This window comes from Apodemus sylvaticus, chromosome 4, assembly GCF_947179515.1.
Source record: "Apodemus sylvaticus chromosome 4, mApoSyl1.1, whole genome shotgun sequence".
Taxonomy (NCBI): domain Eukaryota; kingdom Metazoa; phylum Chordata; class Mammalia; order Rodentia; family Muridae; genus Apodemus; species Apodemus sylvaticus.
In genome coordinates this window covers 61,403,036-61,420,203 of record NC_067475.1, presented here as the reverse complement: position 1 = coordinate 61,420,203, position 17,168 = coordinate 61,403,036, and the positions used below count along the sequence as shown (strand labels likewise).

Genomic DNA, 17,168 nt, shown 5'->3' with positions numbered 1-17,168 from the left:
CCTTCCTTTTGTGCATATTGCTGTGGTCAAATAAACCCTAAAAGGAGAAACACAAGAAGATGGGAAATATTCTAAAACCTAAGTACATGAGAGTCAAGTGACCACAACAGACAGCAGCTTTTCCTCACCCCTGACCTTTGCTCCTGAGATATTGTGTTAGATGAGTCACCTTAACATAGCTCATGGATGCACATCCAAGGGCCCTTCTCTAGTGTAAACCATTCACAACTTGGGGCTGGAGTGTTGAGGCCAGACACAGGAAGTGGCTGAAACAGCAGCTCACCCCCACCCCCAACACCAACAGACAAACCCAGGAATCAATTCTTCATTTTCAGCGCTGTCTTAGCCTGGGGTACCTGGGGATCTTCATGTGTGACATGCCCGGGCAAAGCTGGCCGTTATCTATTTCATGCCTTGAGTCAGATTCTCTGGGTGTGAAGCCAGCAGACAAGCTAGGAAATGTCAGTGCAGAGGAGTGAGGAGGTTCAAAATCAGAGGCAGCTGTCGCTCCAGAGTTGTGAGGAGGTATGCACTGTGATGAACTTGGTCCGAGGCCTTTGTGGTCCCTGTTTTCTGGAAATGGGATGACTAGGTGAGATAATTCTTATAGTACAGCACAACTTAAACAGAAATGTCCTCAGCATGGATACTTACCTATTAAGGCAGCGTTTTGCTAGAACCCGTACTTCCAAGTCTCTGGCTCTCTGCTATCCTTCCCTGATTGAAGGAAAGGCTGCCTGGCCTTCAAAAGCATCAGACCCTCTCCCCCCCACACACACACGCACGCACTCACTCACTCACATGCACACACACACACACACACACACACACACACACACACACTATATCTCTAAAGCTGGGATCTTTCCAGTCCTTTCTAGAGCTATGGATATTTAGCTTAATTCCTGGAGTTACATCTGACTTGTATTAGAGAGTCATGTGTTGTAACATTTCTTGTCCTACTGCTTGGAAAATATGCCACACACTGAGTGGAATAGGCTAGCTCAAGAAGAACTGAGGACATGGGCCCCCATAAAGCAAATCAAAAAAAGGGACCCCAGTCTAAGTTAACATTGGCTGGTACCGTTTGATCTCATGCACATCTTCCAGGTTGTCATCTGTGATCTCCTGTGACCTGGAAACTGTTATTATTCAATGTGAACTTCGACTCCAAGCAACCAGAGTCCCCTTTATTCCAAGTACTGCTGTCTGTACATAGTTAGAAGCATGGGACAGACCAGGCAAAGACCAAAAGCATAGCTGAAATAGATCTTTTTCTTGTGGTTTAAGGATCAGCCAGTTGGAACCAAAGAGATGTTTTCTTAAGGTTGCAGAGAAGTTTGCAAAACTATTGGATTGTTTTTGGCACTCAAACACAGATTATAGATATGTCATTAGCATTACCAAGCCAATGAGCTAGTCTATATGGACCGCTATTTAGCAATCCATTCTTGTAAAACTGTTCTTCCCTCAACTCTCTGTCGTGGAAGGCTGCTTTGTGTTTAGATAACTTATCTACAGCACTAATGTCCTTGTAATTAGCCGTCTTTGAAAGCCTCTCTGTGGCGTTGCATATTACAGAGCTCATGAATTACTGCAGTCAGGTAAACACCATGCTGGCTATGGGCAGCTGCACACCATAGAAGGCCACTCACAGTCACAGCGAATGCTCTTTCATTCCAAAGATGAAGGGCAGCCAACCACAATGGCTTCTTCTTTGATCTGCTTGGCTCTGGGAAAACACTGAGAGAGCATATGTAATTTACCTCAACATCTCCCAATGAACCAGAGGACCGATTCTCCTGAAGAAATGTGACAAGACGCTTTAGAATTGTGAGCAAAAGACCATTTGGTGGAAAAAGAATAATAGTTTTTGCTGAACCTTTATGTCTTCTTAAGTCCTTGGTGCCAGATGCACTATTTTCCTACTGGATCTGCCAAAACCACTAAATAGTTAAAAGACATCAAATCATCTCAAAGTGGCCCAAACTGAAATTTGTTTTTTTTAAAAAGAACAACAAAAGAACTCTTAGTCAGCAAACCTTACAGTCATATTTCTTTCTAGAAAATGACTGATTAGGCTAAAAATTAGAAAAACAGATTGACAGCATAAAAGACCTCCAGCTCTTCTCCTTTTGTACACAGGCACAGCATAAGAAATGACAGACGGGGGTAAAAGTAAGAAGAATGGATATAGCAATGAAAATCGCAATAGCAGCACCAAAACTTACTGCACCCCAAGAACTTGTCCTCAATGCTAGCCCTGAAGTGAGATTTCTTCACTCAGAACTCTACCACGTAGGGGCAGAAGGAAGTGGCATCTTTGAACAATGTGAGTTGCTTTAGGGACTGGCTGGCCATTGGAGCTCATGACCTGTAAGAGGTCCTTTAAGTCATCCATCCCCAAATCTTTGAAAGAAAAAGTCAGCAAACATCCCTGAACATTTTAGTATTAAGCTACCATCACTCCAACATTGAAGAATTTTTTTGAAATGGACTTACAAAGTCAAAACGAAAATCTCCTATTCACAGATGGCCCTTGTTATCTAGACAGTGAGGAGTTGCAAATATGACTTCCCCTCACTATCTCCTTGTTTTTCATAATATGATTGCACCTGTATTTTATATTTTCTAAGATATATTGATTTCTCAATTATGAATTTCTCTCAGTTGGCTCATTAAATGCACTGTCAAGCTTCTTCTTTCTCTGGTGCAGAGTGACTTTGGAGCTGGCCCTACATTTGGTTCTCCTAGGGACCCTTTGAAAACTCCTAGTGAACGTACTGTGCTCAAGCCAGTGAAACTAGAGTCCTTGGAGGTGGGACACGGGCAGCATGGTGGGTGTGTAAAGCTGGCTTTATGAGTTGGCTATGTGGCCAGGGTTGAGAGAAACTGCTGCAGAGGACTGGAGGACCGTGGAAAGTAGAGACCAGCGGGCTAGATAGTCTTGCATATTCACGTATGAAGGATTTATGGGGATGTCTACCACTCCCCATGAATTACCCACAGAAGCAAGTTGGGTTGTTGATTGGACTTGGATAGTTGATTGAACTGTAACAGTTTGGCCAAAATGCCTTTGAGACATAAAGAAAATAAATAGGAGTTGGGGGAGTTAGGGAGACAATGATCTGAGAGCCAAACATAGACTTATTTCTAGGATCTTCAGAAGAATCCTTCCATCTTCCAGCTCTAGAAGACTCTGGGCTGGTTGTTAATGGGTTCTAAGGTGAGGGGTCCCATGGAAGGCTATGCTCAGGTGGGGTGTTCACAGCAGGTCATCTCTGACCTCTTTGTCCTCTTGACTTGGATCTCTCATTCTATGAGGAGCATATTAGGAGGGTTCTCTAGTGGAACAGGATCAATAGAACATAAATAGCAAAGAGGGATTTTGTTAGATTGGCTGGTACATAGATGTCAGGTAATCCAACAATGTCCATCTGCCTATTGGAGAGGTAAAGAACCCAGTAACTTCTCAGTCCATGAAGCTTGAGTCCTCAAACCAGTCTCAAACCAGAAAGTATGGAAACTCCCTGGAGAAAGACTATTCTAGAATCCATGGTAGTGTGAAGTCAGCAGAGGGTGACACAGCTGTGCTAGACACACCTACCCTAAAGCAGAAAGGAAGGCAGGTCCTCTCCACTGCTGGGTCTAGGAACCACTTTCTATCTGAGCCAGCCCTTGATAGGAGCCTCCCATAGTGTGAACAGACCTTCTACTTCAATTAATCCTCTCTAGAAATCCCCTGCAGATGTGCCCAGAGGAACATCTCAATCTTCTAGGTGATTTTTATCCAGTCCCTTGGAGATCAAGATAACCAATACAGAACCTTATTATTCTTAAACTTGGGTGATAAATAAAAATATAGTAAATATTAAATCCCAAGATGTCTTGTTTCTAGTACTCAGGATATCTACTCAGAACTTTGCATTATCAACAAGTTTTAAGATGCTGCAGTACCATTACTAAAATGCATCAGACCAGGCCAAACTAGCAGAGGCACAAATTTCAATAAAATTTCATTGTGTTCTATAAGGACTGTAAGGTAGTTCATAAATGAGCTGTGTTCTATTTCTCCATATTTATCAAGAGTATGAGAGCCATTGGATGTCTTTTTAAGTAATTATGAGAACAATTAGGGATTTAAAAATAGTTATCCATTTAGTTTCCTTGTCTCTGATGTATTTGCATTAGTAATTGGCAATATTTAAATTGGATTTAATTTTAGAGACTCAGCTTTTCCTAGGACAAGACTAAAGCAACAACACCTATAAAAATCAGTCAATATTCTTGCCAGGAAATTCTCTTTCCTGCAGCAAACTGCTATACCAGCACTATCTGAGAGAAGGCCAAGGGCATGGAAGATGTTGGAAGGAGTCTCAAATGTAGCAATCAGGCATCAGGATGGTGTGGGCAGGAGACTGGTGCACACCAAGGTTACCTGTGCAAGAGGCTGTGGATATATATCTAGGAAACTTGTGGTTGTGTGGATTCTATTCCACTGTGGAGGTGGGATGTGGGAAATGGACCGCACTTGCCCCATGCTGTCACCAGGTGGGTGTCAGGCTGTAGGGAAGCCACAGGGACACTACAGACACCACTCCAGGGGTGGGGGAGTGCAGCCTGAGGTGCAGGACAGCCAGAGCTGGCTCAGGGTCCCTAGGCCTGCAAGGAGGCTGGGACCATTTGATTTTCAGGCTCTTAGGCAGCCAGGCACTGCTGGGAGCCGCAAAAGAGCTGAGAATGAAGTGGGGGCCCATGGGCTGGATCTAGCCAGGGGCTGAAGAGGAAAAGAGGAGAGCGCTCCAGCTAGATCCCACAGGGATGAGTCTTTAGCTTGGTCATAGTCTTGACTGGGAGCTCAGAGAGGTCTTCTATGGGAGATTATACGGTGACTCTACAGGCAACGGCCTCCACAGCTCCCTACAGCAGAGCCCAGTGAAAAGAGACAGTTCATAGTTTTAAAACATTTATTGTCATGGTGGAAAATGGATGAGTAAAAACTTACCCCACTTCTCAGGGTGGACCTGAGGTTAAATACCTTTTGTAGAGAGGAGTGTGTGGGTAGGAGAGTTTATTGACTAAGTCCTCCAAGCCTTTAGGTACCTCATTAAAATGGAGATCTGTCTTAAGGCTATGTGACCACAGGTCAAGTCCTCTGCCTGTGGAGGGCCTTGGAGCATTGCCCTTATGTGATTGATGGCCACAAATCTATGGAGGGCTGCAGCTACATGACAGGAGCTGATGCCCAGAAGTGAGGCAAAATGCCTTCCATCTTCTAGCCTTAGCTCAACCAGGAACCGGGCTGCCTTTCACAGTCCTACAGGCAAAAGTACAGAGCTGTGGACTCTGTGTATATGTTTTCTACTGGCATCATCTCTAATTCCAATCACTCAGATTATAAGACATCTAATCGAGGAATATCTAGAATATTTACAGATGGCTACTTTTCTTTCTCTGGTTGTTCCATGGATTAAAGGTGAATGCTTAGTGTGTATTGTGGGAAGCAAGTGGGCAGGCTACAGCAATGGGATCCCCGAAGTCACTCTCCCCCACTGATAGAAAGGCCTACCACACATGCCTTTCACTCCCACCCACATGCTGACCCTTGTCACAGCCGGCTCTTGAGCTCAAAGGCTGTGTAGTGGTTTTTCTCTCCATTCTTCTGCAGCTCCTACTCATCCTTAAGAACCCAGCTCAGATGTTACCCCTTCATGAGCATATGACTCTGACTAGCCTGAATGGACAAAATAGGTTCCTAGGTCTGTTACACTTCCCCATCATAAGTAATGTACACCGCTTCCCCATCATAAGTAATGTACACCCTGATCATTATGCTAATTTAAAGACTCAGCTTGTACTGCCCCTCCACCTCCTCCAGATGATTGCTGTGTGAAAAACTGTGTCTTATTTCTCTCTGTGTCCCTAGCACCTAGCACAGTGCCTGGCCCAGGGGCTGAAATTCCAATGTTTAATTGATGAGATTAGTGAATTTCAATGTAAGGGTGGTGAAAACAATGAGAAATTGTAAACATTGTTTACTCATAGTGTCTTAGATGCACAGAGGACCAGAGCCAGAGGGACCTGAGTTGTCATCTGTTCCTCTAGGTGACACAGAGACATTCAGAGTAGTGTCTTACCCAAGAATCAGAGGGAACTGAGTCAGGGCACAGGACAGTGGCTTCCAACCTTACAACCTGTGCAGTTCAGCCAAGTCCCCAGTAGAAGGGCTTGCAGAATAGGTGAGCTTCCCCCTTGAGTAAGGAGGCTAGGTACACATACCACCTACTCCAGACATGCTACCTTCCCTTCCCCAGGTTAAGCACGACCCCAGGCGTAGCATTGATATGCTATTTGTTACAGACTCTCACAGAATTTTTGAAGAGCATTAGAGTAAGGTTTTTTTCATGCCTGGCTTTTTTAAGTTGTGTATCAGAACAAAAGGAGTATATTGAGCAGGGTTTGAAAGGAAGAAGAATAGAAACATCCCAGCCTCTGACACTGTGCTTTCCAGTAACACAGAAGCTACTCCTGGGCCTCTTCCACTTCCCCTGCTCTCCAGCCCCTCTTCACAGCAAGGCAACTGCCCTCAGGATGTTTCCATGATATCTGATGCCACAGGAAAAGGGGGGAAATGATGGAGGTCATGGGGGAGCAAGGAATGGCCAGATGAAGGGTTTGCAGGACTTGAAAAAGTATAGACAATACAGATAAAGGTGTGATTCTCGAGTTTTCTTTACAGACTTTCTTCACAGACTAAGTCATCTGTCCATTTGTCCTTCAGCATTGCCATGACACTCTGCTGGTTAAAGCCCCCACTCCCTTCCTGTTGGCCCCAGAGATAAAACTGTGGCCCCTGATTTATTCTAAAGACGGATTGCTCTACCTCTCCAGCTCATCTCACAGGTCTCTTCCTTCATGAGAGTTACGTTGACTTATCTATGCCCAGGGCTTTGGGATTTACTCCTCCTTTCATCTGGAATACTCGGTCCTCCATTCCTTGTCATCAGCTTGAAGGCAGCTTCCCTGAGGAGGTCCTTACTGAGCACTCTGTCTACATCCTCCCCCCCCCACCCCACCCCCGTACTCCAGTCTCTCTCCTCACACCATTCCTGTTCTCTTTAGGACATGAGCAGAGTCTGAAGTTATTTACTTGTACTAGACTGGGCGGTCAACAATAAAGGTCGAGAAATTTCCTGTTTTATATACTGTTGTGCCTCCAGTACCAAGAGTAGTGTTTGCTCAGTGAATGGATGAATGAATTAATGAATGAATGAAGCACCTACATGTATCATGTTGACAGAATTAGTAGGAAAACAGCAGCTCTAGAAGCTATAAGTTAAAGCATATTTTCCCCCTCATTGTGTTATCCCCATAGCTTCCAATTCCTGAGATTTGATTTTTAGTGTAGTGCCCCAAGACCCTGTCCTGGTGTGGCAAGAGGTCTGAGTGATGAGTCACATAGTTTGTCCCATTCCTACTGCTTGTCTTGTATTTCCATCAGAAAGCTGGCTTGTTGGAATTGTCGGCACTTCTGTATTTGTGGTATTGCATCACCAAGGCTGGGTGGAACTAGATCTACTACATCTGCTCTTTGACATGTGCAAAATAATTTTTATTTTGGTTTAGGTACTGATCTGGAAGCCACTGCACTAGGTACAGTCCTACTGTGGACTACGTCCAGGTTGAAACTAGTAAAGGCAAGTACCATCACTGGGCCATGCAAGACCTGAGCTCTGCAAGACCAGAGCTATGCAAGCCCAGGACTCTGGAAATCCTGGCAACTGGACTCTTGTGCCTTCCTGGACCCTAATGTTGCTAAAATACTAGAACTGAGGAAATAGCACTGGCGTTATTGGGACATTCCTTCCTCTCTGCCTAGGGCTCAGGTGTCCACCTGTCTGCTAGGGAATGATGGTAATCCTGTCTAACAACAGCTTTCCTTCACAGAGTTTTGGCCTGTGGTCGTGCAGTCCAAGGGGCTGGATGGCATGCTGGACCCAAGCTCACCTCAGTGTCTGGGCCCAATAAAGGCTTTGCCAAGGACGCAGCTTTCTATCCTGGCCACTGTGAGGTAAGTGCCTGTGGGACAGCTGCCTTCCTGGGACATCTATCTCTAGAGCTGCTAGACTCGAAAGTGACACACAGCTGGAAAGACTCTGCAGGTTTTGGAAGGGGAGTTGGATCAGTAAGGCCCAAAGATCTTAGTGGCACTGCAAATGGGGCTTGTCCAAAGAGGTCCTTTTGCTCTGTAGCTTCTAGGGACACATTAAAAGTCACTTGAGTGGACAGACAGCAATAGACAGGCACTCCACATGCCCCAGAGTGGTCTGAGCAGGTGTCCTTGTAAGGCAGAAAGGCTGTGGTCATTCTTGGAGCCTAAGCAGAAGAGTAGGAAAGAGTTCCATATCTGGATACTGGCAGGCCTGGCTCTAAGGTCTCCTTTACCCCAAGTCAAGGACCAAGTGATTTAATCTCTGTGTCCTCTGTTCCCTCAACCATAAAATGGGATGGGACAAGCACAGCCTTGTCCCAGGTAGTTGTGATGACTGATGAGACATAAGATGTGACTCCGGGACTCAGAACAGTACACTCTGCTCCTGTCTATAGCTTATACACCTGTCCTAAAGAATAGCAGCTATTCCAAGAGTCTAGAACCTTCTAGACTCTCTGGCAATGTGTCACCATCATGGGCATCATATGTACTTTTTGATCAAGACATACTTGGATCCTAGACGTCTTTGTGATACTCAAAAACCTGAAATGTCAGGCATAAAAGCAATCAACCACTATGTTCCTCTGGATCTGGATGTATAGTACCATGGAGGCAAAACTCACAATCTGAGAAGTGCATTTGGATGTTGGCATGGTTAGGTGCATGTCAGGATACATTATCAATCACAGAGTGCAGAGGCTGAGCAACAGAATGGTCCTGGCACATACTAGCCACATTACCCCAAATCATTTATCCCCTCTAAGGCTAGTCTATTAACTCTCAAAGCATGCCCTCGGATCACCAGCATCAGTATCATCTGTAACTTGTCTGACCTGTTTCTTCCACTACCACCCTTAAACCTAGAGAATCAACAATTCTATAAGTAGACAAAGCTGCCTGGCTTAACAGATCTCTAGGTGCATCTGAGGCCTGGAAGACTTTAGTCTCTGAGATCACTTCCAAGCTGTCCCTCCTCCTGAGTCCTGGGTAGGCCAGCAGAAGCTCTTTTCTGTCACCACTCTCCTGTGTTCATCCCAGGACACCTCAGGGATCCCTACCTAGGGAGTTAAGGAGCCATTGAATTCCTTTTATACTTCTTGTAGGTTCTAGCAGGAGAATTCTCAAATCTTAAAATGGAAGCCAGCAGCCATTTTACATTTAAAATGGAGGCCAAGTTTAAAGCAAAACTTGACCACTTGACCCCCTGTCAGATTGCAGCCAGTGAGATAGAGGAGGCTGGATTTCTTTGGTCACAAGAATTCTCTCTGGCCAACAATTGATGACCCAGGTTCACAGATCTGATCTCTAGCCCACGAATTGTGAATAGCTCTTGACATCTCTCTGTAAGCAGAGATGTATCTTCTTCCCTTATATGAGACCTTCTGCAGGCCTAGCTGGCAGGCCTCTTGGAAATTGAAGACAAAGACTAGTTAGGGTCAACTGTTTAGCTCTGTCTGGAAGCTTCATCACCTAGTCAGACAGGGCTAGACCTGTGTAAAGATTATTTGCTGATAAAAGAAATTTTACTATGGAGGTAAATGCTAGCAATCCACAGAACACTCTGTTTGCCAGGGAGAGAGTCTTGATGGAGGCTGGGGGCCCTCGAAGGATAGACCCTAAAATCAGGCTTCTCTTCTTTCCCAGCTACTTAACTTCCATTCTAGATAGAAGCCATGCAAAAGGGAACAACATTTATACCTGAAACGGAATGTGTTCCTTCATGTGAGCCCTAGCTTCTCTCCCCAGATAAATGTCTCACTCAGACAAGTGCTGTAATGCTACACAGAGGGCTGTCACCTGCTCAGGACACAGACTTTAAGGGTTCACTATAAATAAATCAACCCCTCCCTGGCTCACTTCATCCAAGAAGAGAATGCTCATTGGTGCTAGTACATTGTGTCACTGGAATGGAAAACAGTGTGGATTACTTCTGGCTTTTTCTGTATTTTCTGATGACTGTGAAACTTTTCTAATAATTTTTAAAGAATATAGGAACACAATAATGAGTAAATCAATATGGTTCCCCAAAGTTACATTTTAATCAAAAACTGAAAGGATCTGCTTGAGCTTTTTCCAACTCTTAATGAACTATCTGTCCATAACTCAAGTCTCCATTGCCACTGAAGGGCCATGGGTACCAACCCAACAGCAAATCTACACACAGCATTAAAAGTTTAAATTATTGTGGAGTCTGTTGTGCAGAGTGAGCATGTGATATATGGAGTAGAAAACTTTATAATTCCATAAAATAAAGTCAGAGTCTGTAGACACCTTAAATATCAGCCCTCAGGGAGAGCAATCAAGACAGTCAGGAGGACAGAGGTGTCTCCATATGCAATGCTCTTTGGAGGTAGACGTGTCACAGGAGACAATGAAGCAGACAGCTTTCTGCCTGTGTGAAGCTCTCTCCCTCCATCAGAGAGGATAAGAGAACATACCTGCCATAAGGGAAGGGTACCAGGGAGGGTGTTCTTTGGCCTAGAGCAATGGCTCTCAACCTGTGGGTTGCCTACCCTTTTGGGGTCAAATAACCCTTTCACAGGGGTCGCCTAAGACCATCAGAAAACACAGATATTTTCATTATGATTCATAACAGTAGCAAAATTACAGCTATGAAGTAGCAATAAAAATAACATGATTGGGGGTCACTACAATATAAGGAATTATATTAAAGGGTTGTGGATTAAGAAGATTGAGAACTCCCTGGTATAGAGTCAGAATTTATTGGAGTGATGCCATTGAAGTTAGAGGTTGGGGGACAATGGGATGGATTCTGACAGTAGAGAGAGCAGAAAGGGGACAGGGAGTGCAGGGGAAGCATATCAGGAGGAAAGAACCCACCGCAAGGGGAGGGGTGGCTAAGCACAGGGCAGGAGCTGTGCCAAGAGCTCATGTGCATGGAATGAAGAAACGTTAGGTAAAGTGGAAGGAGGTGGGGCAGTTGTCAGGCTGAGTCATCTGTTCTGGACCCATAGACAAGGGCTCACCACTGGCTTCTTTGATCAAGTTCCTGAGGTCAGAGCAATGCATTAAGAAGCTTAATGGGGAAGTCAGAGGGGAAGGGACTAGAATAAGAGAGAGAAAGGTCCAGAATATCAGGTGGGATGTAGTCTCACCATCTGAACCTGAAACACAGAAGTGAGGCTGGAAAGGAAGTTACAGCTACAGGGAATGCTACTCCCGCAGAACTCAAAAGACAACATAGAGAGGTCTGGATGAAGGGCAGGGACCAGAGGCCAGGATGAGCTGAGATTTGCAGCTGGTAAATGCACACATGGTGGTCCTAGTGATGGGAGAGCAAATGTGAGGATGCCGTTTAGAAGAATGAGAAACAGGAGCAATAGCGAGAGTGCCTGTGGAACTGGTTTTGGAAGAAAGCAGGTGGTCCAACATCCGGCCGCTACTACTGATACAGAAGATGGAGGTGGGATGATGGTGGAATTGAGCAGGAAGGTTTTGTTCAGTGATGTCCTGCACTGAGATTGCCAATATCCATAGATAGATGCCCCCAGGAAGCAGGAGGTCCAGAGAGGGTTCCAAGGGAGCAGGTGGGCCAGGATGGAGCTATGGGAGCCAGCAGTCTGCTCAGAAGAGGATGGACTTCCCAGCAGAGCCTCGGGATGAGACAATGGGAAACAGCAAGGCTGCTTTGTTTCCACTGAAACCCTAAGCACTGGTCGACTTTTCTTCAGTTCCTGCTCCAGTTCTAACAGGTGTTACCAATTTGGTTATAAAAGTATGGACTTCGGTTCTGTGTCTTCTGCCTTAATTCACCTGATGAAAGATAATGTGCACTGAGAAGAAAGGCATGGAACAAGAAAAGGAACAGACATAAAAGGCTGGATGGGCTGCCAAAAGAATGATCAGTCCTCCAAGAGCTGGCAAGACGATGATCAGCGACCCTTAGCCATCAGATCTGGGAGGGGGAATCAAAAACTCAGGTGTACCAACCACCTCCTCTTCTGCATGGTGACTGGAGAAGTGGAGCGACCAAAACATTCCTCAAAGAGAAAAGAATGTGGTTGGTTTTTTTTCTCGGATCCCAGAAAGAAGAATAGTACTATCTGGGATTCACTGGCTGAATGTGGGTGGGAAGGCACAGTCGAAAGGACCCATGACTATAAAAGAAAGCAAGGGGTGGGCTTCTCTGACACCTCCACTCAATCCTTTCCTCATTCTCCATTTATTCTTGAGGAGCTGTAACATTCCAGACACTGTATATGAAATGAAATGAAAGTCACGTGGCTTCTAAAGCACCATCTGGGAGGGAGACAGACGTGAGAATGGATATCCACAGCACCAAGTGAAGGAAATGCACAAGACAGATAGTGATGGAGAAAGCTGCCACCAAGGTGGATTAGACGAGGTTGTGCCCTCTAGGACTACACATCCAGGTGGTGGACAAAAACACAGGCTTTATAGAAGTCTGAGAGAGGAAGAACAATATGCTCTGAAAACCCATGGATGGAGGGGCCCCAGAGAGAGGGCAGTAGCAGTAGACCTAAAGAAGACAAAGTCCTTGTCTTAATAGAGATGCAATAACTCAGAATCAATACACACTTAATCCAAATATCCCACCTGGAAAACAGTGTTTACTGCCCACAAGGAAACTAAGGTGCAGTCGATTAGATAGTTTTCAAATTATGACAAATATCATAATTTGGGTATCCAAAGTTTGCTGAGCTGGGTATCCAAAGTTTGCTCAGATCCAAATATATAGAGATGGAGACACAGTCAGAAACAGAGACAGAGACAGACATATGTAGATATATAAATTAGATATATAGATATATAGGTATTTAGGTATATAGGTATATATTCATCAGGAAAGAATACACATGCATGCATTCAGACACATACCCACAACACATAAACAGAGACAGGCTGACAGATGGAACACTTATATGTTAGCATAATTAGAGAAAGCTTTAAGGATTAGGAAATATCCAAAATAGGCTGAAAAAGATAGGGGAGGAGGCAAAATGATCTATCAGCACAGGAGATGAGAGAAAAGATGGAGTTGGGGGCTTGGAAAACACTCTGTGGAGGACCCCTCTGAGCCAGCCATGATCTGCAGAAGCTTCACAAAGGAGGTGGCCTCTGATCCAAACCTGCAGGTGTGAGCTGGTGCTCGTTATGGGTAGGACAATGGCCCCCAGAACAGAGCTGACTCTGGGGTCACTCAGGGTGAGCTTGGTAGAGCCTGACATTTTCTCTATACTAACCTCCAAGCAATAAAAACCAAAGTATCTGTTCAAAAATGAAAAGGAGAAGGGGAGGAGGGGAGAAGTGCACACCGGCTTGGTAAGAGGTGTTTTGGATTCTCTTTCTGGCCTAGCTTCTGCCTGTAGGTTGGTTCCTTGCGGACTAGCCTCCTTCTATGTGAAAGAAAGATGGCGATTCCTAACTAGAATGCCCCCCCCCCCAAATCTTCAGTTCCTGTGGTGCTTTGTGGGTTAATTTCAAGAATGCCTAGTCTCCAGGCTCAGAGCTGATGAATGAAGGAAAAATTCAGTGTTAGGACTTCAGGCCATGCTCCCTGCAGAGTCTTCCAGAACCTTCCCAAGGGAATCACATTCAGGGTGCAGGCACCACCATCATCCAGCCCTGTAAACTGGCAGTCAGAATCCCAAAGGATTCTGTGAGTGAGATCCTAAGTTTCTAGGCAGGAATTCAAGGGCCCGTTGGTTTCCACAACAGGACTTGCTCTGGTTAATGCCAGTGAGCCCAGTGTGATTGCTGCCTGCACCCTTTCCCCTCTCACAAGTGTTCTACTGTGGGTGATGAATCCGAGTTCTCTACCCATAGCCTACCAATGAAGCCTCCTGGCATCCTCTTGGGAGAACTCTTTTTTTTTTTTAATTCGGTATATTCTTTATTTACATTTCAAATGATTTCCCCTTTTCTGGCTCCCCACTCCCCGAAAGTCCCATAAGCCCTCTTCCCTCCCCCTGTTCCTCCATCCACCCCTTCCCACTTTCCTGTTCTGGTATTCCCCTATACTGCTGCACTGAGTCTTTCCAGAACCAGGGGCACCTCCTCCTCTTGGACATCATTTAATACGTGGATTATGTCTTAGATATTCAAAGTTTCTGGGCTAATATCCACTTATCAGTGAGTGCATACCATGATTAAGCTTTTGAGACTGGATTACCTCACTTAGTATGATGTTCTCCAGCTCCATCCATTTGTCTAAGAATTTCATGAATTCATTGTTTCTAATGGCTGAATAGTACTCCATTGTGTAGATATACCACATTTTTTGTATCCATTCCTCCGTTGAAGGACACTTAGGTTCTTTCCAGCTTCTGACTACTACAAACAGGGCTGCTATGAACATAGTGGAGCATGTGTCCTTATTGCATGCTATGGAATCCTCTGGATATATGCCCAGGAGTGGTATAGCAGGGTCCTCCGGAAGTGTCATGCCCAGATTTCTGAGGAACCGCCAGACTGATTTCCAAAATAGTTGCACCATCTTGCAATCCCACCAGCAGTGAAGGAGTGTTCCTCTTTCTCCACATCCTCACCAACACCTGATGTCTCCTGAGTTTTTGACCTTAGCCATTCTGACTGGTGTGAGGTGAAATCTCAGGGTTGTTTTGATTTGTATTTCCCTAATGATTAATGATGTTGAACATTTCTTAAGGTGCTTCTCAGCCCTCTGAAGTTCTTCATGTGAAAATTCTTTGTTTAGCTCTGTACCCCACTTTTTAATGGGGTTATTTGGTTCTCTTGGTTCTACCTTCTTGAGTTCTTTGTATATATTAGATATTAGCCCTCTGTCAGATTTAGGGTTGGTGAAGATCCTTTCCCAATCTGTTGGTTGCCGTTTTGTTCTTTTGACAGTGTCCTTTGCCTTACAGAAACTTTGTAGTTTTATGAGGTCCTATTTGCCTATTCTTGATCTTAGAGCATAAGTTATTGGTGTTCTATTCAGGAACTTTTCCCCTGTGCCCATGTCCTCAAGGGTCTTCCCCAGTTTCTTTTCTATTAGTTTCATTGTGTCAGGTTTTATTTGGAGGTCCTTGATCCATTTGGAGTTGAGCTTAGTACAAGGAGATAAGAATGGATCAATTCTCATGAGGGAGCCTGACACCGTCCCGCTAATGCTTAGCACCACTCCTGGTATAACTTAGGTAACCTCTCTTGTCTTTGTCATTCCAGGTGCATAGCGTAATGTCCATGTTGTTCTACACTCTGATCACAGCGTTTTTGATCGGCGTACAGGCAGAACCATACACAGATAGCAATGTCCCAGAAGGAGACTCTGTCCCTGAAGCCCACTGGACTAAACTTCAGCATTCCCTTGACACAGCCCTCCGCAGAGCTCGCAGTGCCCCTGCTGCACCAATAGCTGCCCGCGTCACAGGGCAGACCCGCAACATCACTGTGGACCCCAGACTGTTTAAGAAACGGAGACTCCGTTCACCCCGTGTGCTGTTTAGCACCCAGCCTCCACCCACCTCTTCGGACACTCTGGATCTAGACTTCCAGGCCCATGGTACAATCTCCTTTAACAGGACTCACAGGAGCAAGCGCTCATCCACCCACCCAGTCTTCCACATGGGGGAGTTCTCAGTGTGTGACAGTGTCAGTGTGTGGGTTGGAGATAAGACCACAGCCACGGACATCAAGGGCAAGGAGGTGACAGTGCTGGGCGAGGTGAACATTAACAACAGCGTATTCAAACAGTATTTTTTTGAGACCAAGTGCCGAGCCCCCAATCCTGTTGAGAGTGGATGCAGGGGCATTGACTCCAAGCACTGGAACTCATACTGCACCACGACTCACACCTTTGTCAAGGCGTTGACAACAGATGACAAGCAGGCTGCCTGGAGGTTCATCCGGATAGACACAGCCTGTGTGTGTGTGCTCAGCAGGAAGGCTGCAAGAAGAGGCTGACTTGCCTGCAGCCCCTCCCCCACCTGCCCCCTCCACACGCTCCTGGGCCCCTCCCTACCTCAGCCTGTAAATTATTTTAAATTATAAGGACTGCATGATAATTTATCGTTTATACAATTTTAAAGTCATTATTTATTAAATTTTCAAAGCATCCTGTGTGTACCCACACTTGAGTCCTTTCTCTCAGTAAGAGTACCCACAAAGTTTGAGAGAGTGCAGAAGTGAACTGTACCCAGCCACTCCTGGCACCACAGCCCATCTGAACCCCTCATTCCCAGCCAGCACTGTTCTGGGGCTGGCTAACTAGTTTCAGACCCTGCTCTGTACCCAGCGTGATTAGGAAGGGAAGGCAGCCTGCAGGCTCTGGTCTACATTCCAGAGCCAAGGCTACCAAATCCTTGGATTATCTGCTGCACAGCAGGGATCCATGAGCTTTGGCTGCCTCACTTGAGGAGAGAAGAGTCGCTGAGATTGGTCAGAAAGCAGATTGCTGTGTACACAGGCAGCCTCACACCTCTGAGAGACCCAGGTGGGTCCTCGGAGGATGCTGGAAACTCCCCGTGTGGGTAAGTAAAGGCTTCACAGGTCTTCTGGCTTCAGTCAATTGAATGGGCAGTCCGAAGGAGCTGTAACAAAAATCATCTTCTGAGCCAGTCATGGCAGATCTGATTTCATGCTAAGATTGCTTAGCTCTGATGGCTGCTTCTCTACTATTCCCCTGTGGCTGCCTGCAGAAAAACTTCACTATCCCAGGAAAACAGTAAGGCTTCCAAACTTCTTGCCACCCACACACAGGAACAGCTCTAAGAGCAACTGTCGGTGGCCCAATCGACCCAGCATCGGCTTCCGAGTAGCAAGCCAGGGACCAATCAGAAAAGAACTTCTGAAGTTTTTTTTTTTTTTTTTAAATTTACTTAGATGATTTCCACAAGTGACCAGAGCTGACTGGGACAAGACCTGTAGGAATGAGAGAGGTGAGGTAGAACAGATACAGTAAGACCAACACAAGCTCTGGAAGATGGAGAAGGGCCAGTCCAAACCAGTATGGCAC

At 45.5% G+C, this 17,168-nt stretch overlaps 1 protein-coding gene across 2 annotated transcripts in view; it reads left to right on the top strand.

The window, feature by feature from the left end:
- Ngf (nerve growth factor) overlaps positions 1-16,263 on the top strand; it is a 53,998-nt gene extending 37,735 nt beyond the window's left edge. For both annotated transcript variants that reach the window (XM_052179625.1, XM_052179624.1), the window contains exons 2-3: positions 7,948-8,071; positions 15,380-16,263. In XM_052179625.1, coding sequence (XP_052035585.1) covers positions 15,392-16,117 — 726 coding nt within the window. In that variant the 5' untranslated portion in view covers positions 7,948-8,071; positions 15,380-15,391 and the 3' untranslated portion in view covers positions 16,118-16,263. The remainder of the gene's footprint in view (positions 1-7,947; positions 8,072-15,379) is intronic.
- The last annotated feature ends 905 nt before the right edge of the window (positions 16,264-17,168 follow it).